This window comes from Acomys minous, assembly GCF_964271855.1.
Source record: "Acomys minous genome assembly, chromosome: 6".
Classification (NCBI taxonomy): domain Eukaryota; kingdom Metazoa; phylum Chordata; class Mammalia; order Rodentia; family Muridae; genus Acomys; species Acomys minous.
In genome coordinates this window covers 117,269,527-117,287,119 of record NC_140487.1, presented here as the reverse complement: position 1 = coordinate 117,287,119, position 17,593 = coordinate 117,269,527, and the positions used below count along the sequence as shown (strand labels likewise).

The following is a 17,593-nucleotide window of genomic DNA, read 5'->3' as shown; positions in this document are numbered from 1 at the left end:
CAGGGTAGACAGCATCTTTTCTTGGAGTCAAGTGTAAGGGAGGCTGGTAAAAGTGCTGGCCGGGTCCTGGGGCATCTTGCCAGCTCCAGCGGACTTCAGATGTTGGAAACAGAGAGCCTTGGGTTTACTACTTGTGGGCTTTCCTCTAATGAGCCCGAGTTTGCATGGCCCTTACTTAGCCTAGTTTCCTCTGCGGAATAGTGGTCCTGGCAGAGTCTGGCTTGGGGCAGAGTGTATGAGCTTCCTTCACTTTCCTCTGGAGGTGCTGAGAGCAGCCCAAGCCCACTCAAAGCTCTACAGGAAGGACGGCGCTCCACACAGGACACAGGTTTACGTCTTTGAGAGTTCATCGGTGCTTTCCTGGCTTAGGTGGCCCCAGGCCCTCTGAGCGCCTAGGGCTTGACCACATAGAGACCTCTAAGCCTTGCCTTAGGTGGGTGAGCCAAGCTGTTTTTAGCTGAGTTTTACAGAGGCGATTTCCTGCTCAGTGCTCCCTGGGATCAGAGTGGAAGACTTGCTCCCTGCTAGACTGGAACTGGGGCCTAAAGCTGTAGGTTAGAGCCCTATAGAGTCCTGTGGCCCTCAGAGGGCTGTTTTGCTCCCCAACTCCAGCCTTGTCTCTTCCCTGAAAAGCCGAGTGTCCCAGGCCCTGCCTGCCCGCCTGTGCTTGCTGCCCACGGTCCTGATGGTGGCCACTGTGGCTGTTCCAGGGTCCTGGCCTCCTCACTGCGCCACATGCTTCTGATTCACCAAAGAAAGAATGTGGTGTTTTGGGAGAAGATTTTAAAAATAGCTCAAGTCCTTCTCCACCCCGCCACACCCTTCTCTCCTGATCACTCCCTAGAGAGGGCCTCAGATCTCTTTCCACACTGGTTTTGGGGTGCTGCCTCTTGTACAGCCCAGGGTGTACAAGATGAGGTTATCAGATGAAATGTGTGGGTACAGGCTGAGGCAAGAGGAAGAGGCCTATCCTGAGAGTGAGTGCTCAGTGCTTGCCTTTTCCTTCAGGAAACTGACCTAGGGCAAGGAAGCCCTTCCTTCCTTCCTCCCTCCCTCCTTCCCTTCCTTCCTTCCTTCCTTCCTTCCTTCCTACCTTCTTTCCTTCCTTCCTTCCCCTGATGCAAAAAGCCACAGCTCCCATCTTAAAAGGAACAAGAGACAGTTTATTCTGGAGTCATTTTGTGTGACCATAGCCTGGGAACAGATTTTAAGTTATCCCACGTTCCATGTTTCTACACGGAAGGAGGCTTATGAAGTTTTCGTGGTTTTTACAGAACAACAAAAGTCGTAAATAAAGGGAAGTTTAAAACACTTTGTCAGGGCCTGGAGAGATGGCTCAGAGGTTAAGAGCGTTGGCTGCTCTTCCACAGGTCCCAGGTTCAATTCCCAGCAACCACATGGTGGCTCACAACCATCTATAATGAGGGCTGGTGACTTCTTGTGGTGGGCGGGCGCACGTGTGGGCAGAATACTGTATAAATAATAAATAAATCTTTAAAAGCAAAACAAAACAAAAACAGTTTGTGGGTACAACAAAAGAGGGGGGCTATTCTTTAGGTCCAAGATGCTAATCTGATGACATTCTTAGCTTTTGGGTTGGTGAGAACTAGTGGCTTGCTAAGTTAATAGACAGCAAAAAACTTTTTAATCTATTGTCACATGAGGTTACTTCTAACCTAGGGGACCAAGGAATGGCTTTGTGTGTGTGTGTGTGTGTGTGTGTGTGTGTGTGTGTGTGTGTGTGTGTCTAGAACTTAGCCCCAAATTAGGTAATCAGTTTCTGGACCTGCAAATTTCCAATCTCCACAGGACTCAGTTCTGATCAGCCAGTTAGTCCCTGCAAGTAGATGCCTTTCTGGAGTTTTCCGTCATCCTTCACTCCTTCCATTCATCTCTCACTCACTATGGCCATGTAGGTCCTCTGGGGTTCCAGACCGTGCTCCTGGGGCTGTGAATGGAGTGTGAAAACCAGCCATCTTGTCCTGCTTCTGTGGTGGCCACTGGCTAGATACAGTGATAGGGGCAGAAACTAAAGGATGTGAGGGTGTAGCTCAGGTGGCAGAACGCTTACCTGGCATGCGCAGAGCCCCGGGTTCAATCCCTGGGACTCATAAACCAGATGTGGGAGCCCAAGCCTGGGGGAGGGCGTGGAGGCAGGGGGATTAGAAGTTTAAGGTTAGGGGCTGGGGAGATGGCTCAGTGGTTAAGAGCACTACTTGCTCTTCCAAAGGTCCTGAGTTCAATTCCCAGCAACCACATGGTGGCTCACAAACATCTATAATGAGATCTGGTACCCTCTTCTGGTCTGCAATTATACATGCAGGCAACACATTGTATACATGATAAATAAATAAATCTCTTTTAAAAAAATTTTAAGGTTAGGCTGGGCGTGGTGGCACACTCCTGTAATCCCAGCATTTGGGAGGCAGAGGCAGGTGGATCCCTGTGAGTTTGAAGCCAGCCTGATCTACAGAGCGAGTCCAGAACAGCCAAGATAACACACAAAGAAATTCTGTCTTGAAAAACCAAAAAAGAAAAAAGGAAAAAAAAGTTTAAGGTCATCCTTGGCTATGTAATAAGTTCAAGGCCAGCCTAGGCTGCATGGGACCATGTCTCAAAAAAGCAAATGAGGGGCCGGAGAGAAGGCTCAGCAGTTAAGAGCCCTTGTTGTGCTTGCTGAGAACCCAGATTCAATCCCCAGCATGCACATTGGGTTTCTTATAACCTATAACTCCAGTTCCAGGGGATCCAGTGCCCTCTTCTGGCCTCTGTGAGGAGGAAGAGGAGGAGGAAGAGGAGGAGGAGAAGGAAGAAGAAGAGGAGGAGGAGGAGGAAGAGGAGGAGGAGCCAGGAAGTAATGCATACTGTGAAGGCAGGGGAAGCCTGGCTGGAGACACAGCATGAGGGCCACATTGTGAGCCATTTGCAGGAGGCCACTCTCACAGGATGAACCTGGAGCAAAGGCCTGGTAGTGAGGGAGACAGCCATGTGGATGTATGTAGGAAGAGCATTCCAGGCAGAAGGAATGGCAAGACCCAAGGCCCTGAGGTAGATGGACACATGCTGTTTGGGGAACTGCATGGTGGCCATGACTTCAGAGGAGGGAGCTGTCGGGGAGAGGTAGGAACAGAGGCAGGGAGGTGGTGAGCGCCTCATGGGCCAAGATGAGGTAGGAACTTTTGAAGGTTCCAAGCAGAGGCGCTAAGCACAAAAGTGCAGGGCGGATGGAGGAGGGAGGAGGGGGAACAGAGAAGGGAGGACGGAGGATGGAGAGACTCATAAGGCTGTACTAATAGTCGAGATTAGTGATGCTCACGGCTACAAGTTTGTGTGTGGGTAGGATAGTAGTGGGAGGAGTGGGCAGGAATTGCCCCCAGGCGCTGGTGGGAGCAGGGCTGCTGTGGTGGGTGGTGGTCAAGGGAGCTGGCTCACTGGGAGGCGCAGGCTGGTACACAGTTTGGTGTGGACGCCGTGAGAGGGAGATGTCAGTGATAATGGCGTAAGGGCGCTGAGCAGGCAGCAGGTAAGAGGCTGATGTGCAAGGGGAGGTCAGGCCAAGGCCATTGCTGTGAAGGTGGCAGCGGGTGGGTGGGGTGTGGAACCACAAAGCGGGGCGAGGTCGCTAGAGCAGGGAGCAGGTGGAGGCAGTTTGGTTTGAGGCAGAGCCTGGGATCTAGGTTTGGGGTGTGAAGCCGGGTGTGGGGGTGCGGGGGTGTGTGGGGGTGGAGGCAGGGAAGCTGGATGACAGCAGCTGAGGTGAAGAGAGACAGACTGAGGACCGATGCTGTGGGTGTGTGGGCTGAGTGGGGGTCGGGGTCTGTCTAGTGGGTCTTGTATTGTAGGGCCTCTGGTGACCCCAGGAGCTGGCTTGTGGGAACTGAGCAGATACTTTCTTGCAGGAGAGAGCAGGAGAGCTGGAGACAGAACCCAGCCATGCTTCTTAGAAGCCTGTGGTAGAGGTGAGCGGGGCAGTGGGTGACAGGTGGAGGAGATCCTTTTCTCCTTTCCTTCTTCCCTCCCTCTTTTCTTCCCTCCCTCTTCCCCTCCCTCCTATGGCAGGGGCTAATGTAGCCCAGGCTGGCCTTTAACTTGTTGTATAGCCAAGGATAACCCTGATCTTCTTTTCTTTTTTCCTGAGAGACAGGGTCTCATTGTGTAGCCCTGGCTGTTTTTGAAACTTGCTCTGTAGTTCAGGCTGACCTCAAACTCATAGAGATTTGCTTGTCTATGTCTCCCAAGTGCTGGGATTAAAGGCATGTGCTACCACCACCACCTGGTGAACGTCTGATCGTCTATCCTGCACCTCCTGGTGTGCTGGTCAGGTGTGTGTCATCACGTCAGGTTTTATATGGTGCGGAGAGTTGAACTCAGGGCTTTGCTCATATGTTCAGCAAAGTACCCGACTAACTAGTCGCTTATAGCTCCAGCCTTTTTAAAAGATAAGGTCCGAGCTGGGCGGTGGCAGCATACAGATTTGATCCCAGCACTTGGTAGGCAGAGGCAGGTGCATCTCTGTGAGTTTAAGGCCAGGCTGGTCACAGAGCTAGTTCCAGGACAGCCAAAGCTACACCGAGAAACCCTGTCTCAAAAATATAAAAAGCAAGCAAGCAAACAAACAAAAAACCAAAGACAAACAAACAAACAAATCCAAAAAGGCAGGGTCTGGTATGTAGCCCTGGCTGGTCTGCACCTTTCAAGGTAGAACAGGCTGGCTTCCAATTTGTGGCAACCCTGCCCCATCTCCTAAGTGCTGGGGTTACAGGCGTGAATCACCCTGTCTGGCTTGCCTCTGTGGTTTTAAGGTGGGCAGTACCGTAGCCATAGAGATGAGCTAATGAGGTATGTGCTGATGGCCTTGGCGTTAACCCCACACACTTCTGTACTGTGGTGTACATTCTTCTTCCTTCCACACCTGGAATTTTCTCTCATCCTGGTGTCACTGCAGAGGCCAGGTGAGGAGCAGGTGTCTCACACTGTTCATCAATGTACATGTGGAGTGAAAGCAGGGCCAGGGCAGGCAGGTGCTCCTGCTCAGAGAGGCCCACAGGGTCACGTTCTTGTGTGTGTGTGTGTGTGTGTGTGTAAGTGTGTGGTACATGTGTATGTGAGTGTGGTACGTGTATGAGAGTGTGGTATTTGTGAGTGTGTGTATGAGAGTGTGGTATTTGTGAGTGTGTGTATGAGTGTGTGGTGTGTATGCATGTGTGAGTATATGTGAGTGTGTAAATGTATGTGTGGTATGTGTGTGGTGTGTGTATGAGAGTGTGTGTGTGTATGAATGTGTGTGTTTCAATGTGTTTGAGGAGGTTGAGGACAACTTTTGGGGATCAATGGGGATCAATTCTCCCCTTCCACCTTGTTGAAGACTGTCTTTTTTTTTTTTTTTTCTGCTGTAGCTCTGCATGCTTCAGCATCGCAGGTCCACTAGCTTCTGTGAGATCCCCCTGTCTCAGCCTCTCATCTTGCTGTGATTGCAGAGAAGTGATACTGCATTGGGCTGTTTTTAATGTGTGCCTTCCAGGGACTGAACTCAGGCTGTCAGGCCTGCAGGGCCAGCACTTTCACCTGATGAACCTTACTTAGCACATACCCAACCTGAATTCTAAGCCTGCAGAAGTCTCCGTGCTGCGCATGCTCCACATGGTCTGGAGGCCGGAAGCCACAGGGAGGGGCCCCAGAATGCTTGCCTAGTACTAGGTCCATATTGAGGCCTTTGCTGCCCTGCTAGGCAGGGTGCCACTGGACCGTGGTGGGGAGCTCTGTGGGGGGGGGGTGAAGGAAGGTGATGATGTGCAGGTTAGAGCCCACCTGGGCATGTGCTGAGGCCCCAGCAGTGGCTGCACAGTCCTCTAAGTGTGAGGTCCCTTGGTGAGCTCTGGTCAGGAGCCAGGCTAAGTTTAATCCTCACCCCCACCCTGAGAGCCTTAGCTGCTCAGCACATATGCAGTCATTTCCCTCACACAGTGGAGTTAGCCCAGCTTGGACACAGTGAGTTTGTCCCAGAGCACTCCCTGTGGCATCTTCCTGGACGTGGGTTGCAACACCCATCTGCCCTGCCCAGGGGCCTGCCTGGCAGAAGTCAGGGCTAGGCCTGCCTGTACCTGCGCCGGGTGCCTGCCACCTAAGGACAGGTGCCTTGGGTTCCTCTGGAGGCTAGGCTAGCAGGAAGTAGGTACTATGTTCATGAAAATGGCTTATTGTAGGCAAAAGGGTGAGAGACTTGGGTGCAAGGGAGGAGAGGTAAGATTAACCCCCTGGAAGTTCAGGTGAATCTGAGACCTAGGGACACTCCCTAGGACCTGGTCTCAATGGGGAGGCCACACATGGACTTGATGCTTCTGGCCATTGGGGCTGATGTAATGGGACAAATGTCTGTGCCTCTCCCACCCATTTCCCACCGAGTCCCTCTAAGATGCCGTCCCCTGACCCCTTGGCTGTAGCCCACCACCCTTCACCTACCTATCTGGAGGCTACAGAGCTTCAAAGGCCGTCATCCTCATCTCAAGTCCCCCCAACCCCCCACCAGGACACTGGCCCAGTCATTTCATTAATTTAATCCAAAATTAAATTCATCAAAAGGAGGGTGGCAGAATTCCCTCTTAGTCTGGCATCCGTTCCCTGAGAAGTGGCTTGCTTCCTCCAGGTACGGAATCTGAGTTAGCCCAGGCTAGTGGAGTGACAGGGACAAACTCACCCATCTCTGCTCTCCAAGTCACAGCTCAGGATGTGGCTGGGAACACAGGGTCCCCAGAGAAGAGGGTAGAACAGTGGAGCAGATGAACTGTTTTTTTTTTTTTCATATGCACTCCAGCCTGGCTGGACTCCAGGAACAGCAGGGTTAATGGAAGGGGGTGGGGAGGGGAGGGGAGGGCGGAGTCTGAGTCTAGTAACAGCCAGGCACCCTTACTTGCTGGATCCAGCAGCTTCTCCAGGCGGCTCTGGTTTCCAGGGCAACAGACCCCAGGGTCTCCTCTGACCAGGCTGTGGGATGGCTTCTTCCCACAGAGGCCTGGGGGGTGGTGTGCTCCATCACTGACCAGGGAGTGGCCTAGGAGATCTTTGGGGTGGGGCGGGCACCTATGGTGAGCTGGGGACAAGGCATCCTTTGTTCCCTGGCTGCCTCCATTGACCAGGCCTCGCCCACCCCAGAGTGGAGAGACTCCCTCCCTGTTCCCTGTAAAGAAAGGAAGTTAAGAAACAAGGGCTTGAATGACCCAATGTCTGGGGAACTCCGTGGCCCACAGGGGAGGAGTCAAGCCCCGCTGTCTCTTTGGTCTTCTCTGCCGCTGGAGGACTTCCCTCCACCCGCAGCAGCTGAGGGACAGCTCTGCCTTCTCTCCCAGTGCCTCTAAGCTCAGTGGCCTCTAGGCCTTGGGGACATCAGGCACGGGTTCTTCTGGGACAGGAAGGAATTCAGAAGACCGACTGTGGCGGACACAAACTAACTTCGTTTCTGATTTCTGCTCCTTGGCTGGTCCTTAGATGAAAGAAGTCCCCTGCTAGGGCATTCATGAGGAACCTGCCGTGTCACTCAGTACCATCCTTGCACCCTTAAGCGCTGAGTTGGTCCTCAAGGAGCCCAGCTGAGGCTGGGGCCACATCCCTCTCACACAAGTGCGCCTTGATTCCTCTTTGCCCCCTTTTTTGGCTGAGCCCGTGGTCTTTGGGAGTCCCTGAGTAGAGTCGCCACTAGGTGGCCCTTGGTGCTGAGGAATTCCAAGGGCTGGGCTTTGCATAGTAGCCATGGTGCCCCCTCCTGGCTGGGATTCAGCCCCACTTCCTGTTCAGAGCCATCTTCCTTTATAGCCAGCCTCTCTCCATCCAGGTTTCTGTGCAGGGCGGAGTCCCTGCCTCCACCCCCACCCCCGGGTTTGGTGCACAGCTTCCCCTTCATCCATCCATCAGAAGCTCACCCCTAGAGCCGCCCCAGCTCCGTGCCCTTTGTTTCTAAGGGGGTGGGGGAGAGGGGAAGTGTTGCTCCTGTATTCAGCTGGGCAATAAATCGGCACTTGCTGTAGGCCACTCCCACTTGCTGTAGGCCACGCCCAAGTGCGGCCCAGTGCATCCCAAAGCTTCTAGTCCAGTGAGCAAGACCCCTGTAATAGGGGCAGTGTCACCAACCTTGTGTGTGTCTCCATGTTCTTTGAGCTTTCGAAAATAACCTCTGGGCGTAGGACCAGCCACACCCCAAGTCAGAGCCTCTATGTGTCCTTTTTAGAAAGTTCCACAGCCACGGCCCAGGAGCCGCTGTGTGAGGCGAATCAAGAGAAGAGTCTCAATGGAGAAAGTAGGACTGGGCTTTGAGGGTTTAGTAGGAGTTTGCTGAGGGAGGGTTCCATCTGGAGAGAACAAACAACCTGAACAAAGGCCCCGCGATCTGAAGCAGGCCCCCACCGTTACAGGCAGCAGAGTTCCAGGCCAGGCCAGGAGCTGCTGAGATCAGAGAGGGCAGGCGAGCGGCTCACCTGGGAAGGCCTTGCTTAGGCTCTGGATGAAGAAGGGGGCTGACCAGAGTGGGCAAACTGGGGTCCCTGAGGTGGGGACCAGTTGGCCACGTACCTATCTGATGAGAGCCAGAAGCTAGAGGGACGCTGGAGGACAGTGGGCCCAGCTGAAGCTGTTCTCCCCCCCCCCCCCGCTCTCCCCTCCCCCCTGCTCCTGCACCCCCCCCCCCCCCCAGCATCCAGGAGTCAGACATGCCGCCTCTGAGGCTGGAGTTCCTCAGCTGGGAGCATGGGCCATAGCTTGTTCCCTGAGTCTCACTCAAGAGTAGCCAGAAGTTTCCTGACTAGTGCTTCTGGGACCCGCCCCTTCCTGCTCTGAACCCCTCCCAAGGTCCACCCTGTCCGGGTACCACTTTCAGTCCTTCCTGAAGTCAGGGTTCCCCTGGGAGTGTTTCCTGGGGTTCATGAGGGTGGTAGGGGGATGGGAGTCGCTCAGAGAGCTACCCACACACAGGCCAGTGCCTAGGAACTGAGTTCAGCAGGTGAGACACTACCCCTCCACCCCACCCCCACCTCAGCGGTCCTGCAGAGCATCCTCTGAGCCACGTCCTAGATCCTCACCTCATATATGCAGACAGACACCAGAGCTCTTGGTACTCTAGCCTAGCCCCAATTCCAAAACAAACTAGTTGTCAAAACCCGTGTCTTGTGTGTTAGCGAAAGGAGGGCTGGCTGGCAGAGACCCGGGGTCCTCTTTGGAAGTTCTACCTGTCTTCTCTGTATTTCTTGTTGCCCGCGAGGGCCTGTAGAGGTGGCGGAGGCAGCTTTGAGCCAGGCCCCTCACTTACCCACGTCCTTTGGTGACTAGTGGCTTCCTGAGGAGTGGCAGCCCACAGGCTTGTGAGTGTGAGCAGGCCTCACTAGCATATGTCCTTGCCCGGAGGAGTTTCCAGGGCTGTTGATTAGCCTGGATCATGTGCCTCCAGAGTCCAACCCTGAAGTCCAGGGACCAGTGTGGCCAGCAGAGAGTTGAGCACAGTTGCTGAGACCAGAGCCCTGCGTGTGTTGTTGCCTGTCGGCTGCTCTCCTTGGCTGTGTGACCTTGGGGCCAATCCTTAACCTCTCTGGCCTGTTTCTTTCTCTGTAAAGGATGGGGATTAGATAGAAAACACAAGAGGAAAGCTTCCTGTTCTGTAGGCGCTGCCGTGTGCCCGCCGGTCTGGGGAAATCTTCAGGCCTTGGAGGATGAGCAGGACACGGGGCTTCTTGGCCTGGAAGGGAAGGTCTCTGGATTTTGGCTCCAAGATGAAGTCTAAGCCTCTGTCATTGTTGTTGTCATGCCATGCTTGTGAGGCTGGATGGTGCCGCCTCCATTTTTCTTTCTGTGAAATGGGCATTTGTTTTCCTGCCTTCGGGTCCCAGTGCTCACAAGGAAGATCCGAGGGGCCGAGCCCGCCAGAAGGAGCCCTGCAGGACAGCTAGGCGGCCGTCCTTCCATCTTTCAGTTTGCAAATAGAGTGACATCAGTCCCTCCCCGGGCATCCATCCTTGTAGACTTGTCTTTTTAGGGGTGAACCTCGAAGGCTTTGTGAACCCTAACCTCCACAAAGGCCCAGGTGCTGCCTCGTGTGTAACACCAAGAGACCAGGACAGCCTCTGCCTCTACAGCTAGGGCCGGTTATGACCTGTGGGTGATTGCGGTGCTGTTTAGGGCAAGTACAGTGTTGCTGTGTCCTGTGTGAGAAGGGAGGTTGGCCTAGCAAATGGCTCAGCACATCAGAGTGCTTACTGTGTTAACCATGAGGAACTGAGTTCAAATTCCCACTATAAAAAGCCAGATGTGGCCACAAGCATACCTATAACTCTAGCACTGTGTGTGTGTGTGTGTGTCTGTGTGTGTGTGTGTGTGTGTGTGTGTGTGTGTGGTAGGGGGTAGCGACAAGAGGATTGCTGGGCACACAGCTATGTACACATCATATATACATAATTATGAATGATAATATATATGTTTAAGGTGAGGCTGAGCTGGAGTGCAGCTCAGTGGTAGAGTGCTTGTCTAGCAAACACAAGCCTCTGGCTTCTAACTCCCAGTGTCAGGAAGCAAACATGCATGTCTGCATGCACTGTTCTGAAATCAACAAGAATTAAGCCAAAACCAAAACTAAAACAGGGACAGTGCAGGGGTCTGTGTGAACGAGCTGAGCTGTTCAGGGGTCCCTCTGTGTTAGCAAGGACTGTGTCCAAGATCCCCAGGGAGGTCTGGCAGCGAAGACTCCAGACAGCATAAAGCATTAATGACAGCGAGCAGGTAGGAAGTTGAACATCTGTGGCAAACCTCTGGATAAAAGCTACGGTTGGGGGAAGGTAGACTCTGAGCCGCCAGGTTTCTTCATGGCATCCTGTGTCCTCTCGGGTAGCAAAGGGAGATGTGCCCAGCGCCCCAGTGATGAGATGAAGTGAGGCAGGAGATGTGGGAATGTGGCAGGGCGTTAGGCCCAGGGAACAATGGCAGACGCATGGTGACATGCTTGACTTCAGGGTGGCTGAAATAGAAGATGACGTCATGAAAAGGGGATAAGGCAACTGAACAAGCTTGTGACAGCTAGTGAATATGTTGGATTGTTCTAGGAACATTTTTGTTTGTTTGTGGTTTGAGACAGTGTTTCTCTCTGTGTAGGCCTATCTGTCCTAGAACTAGCTTTGTAGACCAGGCTGGCCTCAGAGATCTGCCTGCCTCTGCCTCTGCCTCCTGGATTAAAGGCGTGTATGACCACTGCCTGGCTCAGAAGGATTCGTCTTCTTCTCTTTTTTGGGGGGGGGGACAGGGTTTCTCTGTGTAGCCTTGGCTGTCCTGGACTCACTTTGTAGACCAGGCTGGCCTCGAACTCACAGCGATCCACCTGCCTCTGCCTCCCGAGTGCTGGGATTAAAGGCGTGCACCACCACGCCCGGCTTTCTTTCTTTTTTTTTTTTAAGATTATATGCAGTTTATTAAATGAGCATGGGGAGAGAAGGAAAGAGGGGGGAGGTACCATAGAGAGAGAGAGAGAGAGAGACAGAGAGAGACAGAGGAAGAAAGAAAGAGTATAAGAGCTTAGAGGGATTCTTTTTTTTGTTTGTTTGTTTCAGAGACAGGGGTTCTCTGTATAGCCTTGGCTGTCCTGGGCTCACTTTGTAGACCAGGCTGGCCTCGAACTCACAGTGATTCACCTGCCTCTGCCTCCCAAGTACTTAGATTAAAGGCGTGCGCCACCATGCCTGGCCAAAGGATTCTTTTTTTTTTTTTTTTTGGGGTTTTCAAGACAAGGTCTCTCTGTATAGCCTTGGCTGTCCTGGACTTGCTTTATAGACCAGGCTGGCCTCGAACTCACAGTGATCTGCCTGCCTCTGCCTCCCAAGTGCTGGGATTAAAGGCGTGTGCCACCACGCCCGGCTTTCTGCAAGAGCTCTTAACCAGTGCTTTTAACCATAGAGCCATCTCTCCAGCTCCATATGGGTTCTTTAAGGAACACAGATAGTGTATATTCTTGGTGTAAATCCTGCCTCTTCCTAGTTGTGTGATCTTGGGAAAAGTTTCAGACCCACCCTGGACCTCATTTTTTCATTATGAAGTGTCAGTCTACACAAGGGCTTCTTCTGGACTTGGAGTGGCCTCCGAGCTGCAAGGAGCTCCATGAATGTCACTTGTCATCACTTTTTCCTGTCATCCTTGCGCATTCCATTTTTATTTGGTCAGTTAGTTAGTAAAAATAAAAGTTATTTTTAGTGAGTTAAAATAAAAGGGAAACAGATCGACGGGCCAGCTGGTGACAGAGCCAGGCCGGACGGCGCGCTCTCCTCTTTCTTCGGGCCTGATTCTGTCCCTGCAGGACAGCTACTAGATCAGAGGTGTAGACAAGGTTCCTCTCCTTGTCTGCAAGGGACATCTGACAAGGTTGTTCCATAGCCTGGGGAGCCCATCCCCCATGCCTTGGCCCTGCTGTACGTGTGAGCTCCATGCCATGGGAGTGGCCCTGTCCCACCTAGGCAGAAAGCTGCCTTAGCTTGGGGCATTTTGAATTCTGTCCCTGTCCTGTGCTATCGATCTCTCTGTGGCCCTTTGCTTTCTACAACTGTGTACCTAGGCTGGTGGCTGCGTGCCAGCTGGGCAACCACATAGTGCAGGACAGTGAGGAACAAGAGAGGGTGGCTTTTTATCAGGGCCACAGGAGGGGCTTGCGAGAACAGTTAGGGCCATAGGAACCTGAGGCGATGTCGACAGCATGAGGAGCAAGCATCCAGCTGTATTCGTGACAGCCCTATCCAGGGTATTGTGGTTTCTAGAACATGGGGATCTGGATCTTCAAGTGTGACCCTAGGTCCTGGGCTAGAGGACATGGGGGAGACCACCTTGGCTGGCCCACAGGCTGTTTTATGGGCCAGCCCCTTGGCAGTGGCCTGAGGCAGATTGTGGCTGTGGTGAATTCTGGGAAGATGGGGATTTCTGCCATGCAGCTGCCAGTTTCCCTATAAGTTAATGATTTATATGGGGTGGAGGCTGGGCCCTTTCTGGGGCTGCTGGGAAGAGCAGGAGTGTGGCTAGGCTGGAGCACGGCTTGAGGGCCAGGCTCCCTCTCTGTCTCTCCTTCAGGTAGTTGGACTGAGTCTCTGGCCTTCTTTTCACAGGTGGACAGTGAGGACGACGGTGCTAGACTGACCCGGACTCTGTCTGATGGCTTCCTCGAACCCTCCTCCTCAGCCTGCCATAGGTACTGTACCACAGGGGCCCGGTGACGGGGGTGAGCTGAACTGGCTTTGAGTAGGTTGTGCTCTGCTGGCTGTGTGCCCTGTCTCATCTGCCTCGGCTTCCTTGTCCACAAGATGGAGTCATGCCTTTAGAGCAAGCACCAGGCATCTTCTGATGCATTACCTGTCCCCTAAGATCACCTGCAGAGCTGGATAGTTTGGGGCCTTGGATTGAGGGGCACTTGGGGACCGAGCCGGTCTGTTGAAAGTGCAAATTGGGATCAAGGCGGGAAGGGTCTCACCATAAGGCTAGATCTTTGAGGCATCCCAGTTTTGACTGGTTTATGAAAAGAAGAAAAATGCGTATTTACCCGACAAACCACTTGCTGAGCTAGAATTCAGTCAAGTTTCCTGTGTTTCACGTGGCATCCTCTTTAGTGGGGCCCCAGCTACCTCAGGGTGGCATCTGGACCCTGTCCTGATGGCTGGCTTACCCACAAGCCTAGCTTCCTGACCTCTTCTCTGCCTGCCCCCTTTCCTAACCCCTGCAAGGGGGGAAGAGGGTAAATCTGCTCCAGCGAGGGCTCCTTGGGTCCCAGCCCAGTCCCCTAAGTTTGGATCCTGACCCCTGCCCTTACACCGCGAGCTTAGGTATGTGACATGGTGTCTCTACAGCTCAGTGTCTTTATCCGTAAACATGGGGTCATAATGACACCCTCTTCTGTACTGTTTGTTTAAACGTGCATAAAGAGCTGTGTGTGGCAACCAGTGCTCAGTGCATAGGAGTGTGTGTCAGCGAAGGGCGTGGATAGCTGGTGTGGGTCATCTCTGAGTGTCTAAGCCCTGGTGGGGCCCAACGGATGAATCTCCTTCCCTCCGGAATGTTCCTTTGTGGGGTATGAGGGATCCACTAATCTGTGGTCCCACCTTCGCCACCGTGGGAGGATCCTTCTAGCTTTCCAATGGCCATGGTGTCTTCTTAGTACCCCTGCCTCCTAGACTCACTTAGGTTGGCTCTCTTGAGGGCTGGGTGTGCCTGTCAAGGGCATGACTGACTGGCACCTGTCATGCCAGCTGTGCAGATGGCGAAGAAGGGCTGGGCTTCCAATCACCCTGGGCTGGGTCACTGGGCCCTTCTCCTCTGATAAAGAGTGATGTGGGGTGTCCTGGGGGTGGTGATGGAGGGCAGCCAGCCAGGAGGGGATCTTTTGCTGTGCCAGGGGCCTCCTGCCACTGGGGGCGCCCCCCAGATCTCTTTCTTCTACCCTGTGAGGAGGCCATTTGGAAAGTAAGAATGAAAACAGAACAGAGCGGGCCAGAGCCTCTCTTCTGAGCTTTTGACTGACAGCTGGCTTCCTGGCTCCCCTGTCACCTGTTGACCTGGTCCCTTGCCTGTGTCTAGTTTTCAGTCCCTGAGGAAGGAATGGCCCACACTGACCCACCCCATGGTTCAGTCTGTGCTGTGCTGGGGTTGGAGTTGGGGCTCTCGCTTTTGGTCGTTGACTCCTGCCATCCTGGCGGCCTGAATCTATTCCCTGTCTTCATTTGTCTGACTCCCTGAGGGTGGCCTCACCTCTGGTCCTTTCCCAGGCCTTGGTGAGGAATGGCTGGCTTCTCCTTTGGGCATGGTCCTGTCTCTCCTAGCGCACTCTTCCCCACCAGGGTCCTCAGTGAGCTCTGACCTCTCAGGCCAATGTCTTAACTTCCTGGGAGTCACTGGCTCAGGGCTGCCTGGAGCTGCTGGTTGGACTGGTGATGACATAATGAGACTCGCTGGAGCTGTTTATACTCTTCAAGGAAGGAGGTGTGGAAGGGAACTGAGTCCTTGACAATCCCTGGGGGGAGCCAGTGTGACCTGGGCTGGCCTGTGAGTTGGAAGGGACAGCTCATGTTAGCCACAGACGTGGACGTGACTCCAGCTGAGCGGTAATAATAGTACTAAACACGACGGAGCCACGTGACGTGACGAATGACAGTCATATACCTGGCATCAGTGTCATGCAAATGGCTGGTGGTGGCTGAGCTTAGCCCTTGCACCAGGGGTCTCACGCAGTCCTGGGAGCCAGGTAGCCCTGTGACCCCAGGCCCTGTGATCCCCCTTTTTTTTTGAGAGAAGAAGCCAAGCTTGATGTTCAGGTACCTCCATGCTCACCTCCAGCTGATGCTCAGGGCTGAGAGGAGCCCTAAGACCTTAGTCACTGTGGCGTAAAGACAGAGGACACAGAGACGTTAGGCATCCACGAAGCAGGATAAGTCTGTGTTATGCATCCCCCAAATAGCAGGCAGCAACTCCTGGTCATTTATTCTGGGATTGAAAAATTTATTTTGAGAGCTGGATGTGGTGGCGCACGTCCCTCATGCAGCACTCCCTCCCACCACAGTAGAGGCAGGAGTATCAAAAGTTCAAGGTCAGCCTAGGGTGCATAGTGAGTTTGAGACCAGCCTAGGCCGCATGAGACCCTGTCTCTGAAACCCAAACCATAGGGAGTTGCAGGGTCTCCATGGCAACCCCACTGACCAATGGCAGGCAGTGGATTGAAGAGGTGGGAGCAGAAGATATCTGAGGAAAGAACATCTTGGGCCCTAAAGTGGCCAGTACAAAGGTCCTGAGTCAGGAGCTGGCTTGCCACATTCCTGTGCAGCAAGAAGAACAGTGTGGCTGGAGTGGACAGAAAAGGGAGAGGGCAGAGGGTTCTGTACACACATGCATGTGGCATACATGTGCACACACCCATGTATGCATGGCTCCATATGCACGCACTATGTATATAATTGATACAACTGTCGAAAACAGTATCAAAATTGTACTTGATGTGGGCTGGTGAGATGGCTCAGCAGGTACGGGTGATTGCTGCCAAGCCAAAGGACCTGAGTTCTATTCCTGGGACCCACATGGTGGATGGAGAAAAATGACTACCAAAAGTCGTCCTCTGACTTCCACTACAGTACTCTGGCAGTTGGTTTATATACATACACATATAAACATAATAAATAATTTTTAAAATTTGTGCCTAGTCTTAATTTGTTAATAGAAATCTTTAAAGTATCTGAAATTATCAACCTGGTACCAAGTGGGTTGTATTTGGTATTGTGCCACCAAATGCAGTTTCATGAACATCACTGAATAATAATTACGTGTCTTTACATATCTGAAGCAAGAGATTCATTTCTTTTTGTTTGTTTGTTTTTGTTTTTAAGACAGGATTTCTCTGTGTAACTCTGGCTATCCTGGACCTCACGCTGTGGACCAGGCTGGCCTGCCTCTGCCTCTGTGATTCATTTCTTTAAAAATATATTATTGTTACTATTATTGTGTGTGTGTGAGACAGTGTGCCTGTGGAGGTCGGAGGACAGCTTTGCATTGGGTCCCTGCATCTGGAGTTACAGGTGGCTGTGAGCTGCCGGATGCAAATACTGGGGATTGAACTCAGGCCCTCTGTCAGCTCTCCTGACTGCTGAGACATCATCTCTCTAGTTTGTCCTTCCTTCCTTCCTTTCTTTCTTTCTTTCTTTCTTTCTTTCTTTCTTTCTTTCTTTCTTTTTTGTCAGGCTCTCACTCTGTAGCCCAGGCTGACATCAAATCTGTAATCCTCCTGCCTCAACTTCCCAAGTGCTGTGATGACAGGTGTGAGTCACTGCATCTGGCTTGAGAACTGGTCCCCATCTGCATGTTTGCCTGTCACATTTGAGAACCTGCTGGCCACCATGGGGAGGAATCAAGTCTTCCGGGTGGGAGAGACTATTGGAGTTGGAGGTGGCTACCCATTTGCTCACCCTCTGGCCCCTCCATTGTGTTCTCTGCTCTGTTCTTCCTCCCACCCCACCCCCGCCCCCACTCATGTCCTTGGGGTTGTGGTGGGAGGGGGTCTCAAGCAGGCTCTACCATCTGTCCTTCAAGTTGGACGCCTTAGATAGTCGATGCTGTTCTGGGAGAAACACTTGCCCCCCCAAATTCCCAACTAGTAGGGATTTGCTCTCTAGGGGGAACATACAACAATGTTTGGAGACACTGACACTTTGGGGGTGTCATATCGGTAGGGAGCTACTGTCCCACAGTGGGATGCTCTGAGCTCCCACAGTGTGTGGGAAGGATGCTCTGGCAGCATCACCCCTCTCTGCATCAGTTATGTCAAGTCTCAGAAATGTTCGGGGCCCTGCAGCCAGCCTTAGGGAGTACTGCTTTTCTCTTCTGTTGTACGGAAGAGGGAATCAAGGGCAGATTGTTGAGAGACACAACTTGCAGGGGTGAGATTCCGCTTTCATCTGTGTAGCCCTGCCGCAGGAGGACCCTCAGAGCCAGGAGCGTCGCGCTGCTCCGGTAGACGGAAACCCCAGCCCTTCAGGATTTAGACAAAAGCGCCAGAGCCCCACTCTGGGCCAGTCAGGCCCTCACAGTAAAGGGCACAGTCCGCTAAGGTATTTGG

At 52.8% G+C, this 17,593-nt stretch overlaps 1 protein-coding gene across 4 annotated transcripts in view; it reads left to right on the top strand.

Annotated features, from left to right (window-relative positions):
* Positions 1–17,593, top strand: part of ARHGEF10L (Rho guanine nucleotide exchange factor 10 like) — a 150,050-nt gene that overhangs the window by 38,984 nt on the left and 93,473 nt on the right. For 3 of the 4 annotated variants that reach the window (XM_084787943.1, XM_084787944.1, XM_084787941.1), the window contains exon 2: positions 13,110–13,192. In XM_084787943.1, the coding sequence (XP_084644069.1) occupies positions 13,156–13,192 (37 nt within the window). In that variant the 5' untranslated portion in view covers positions 13,110–13,155. Of the gene's footprint in view, positions 1–13,002; positions 13,193–17,593 lie in introns of those variants that run through there. The other variant, XM_084787942.1, reaches the window with a different exon arrangement.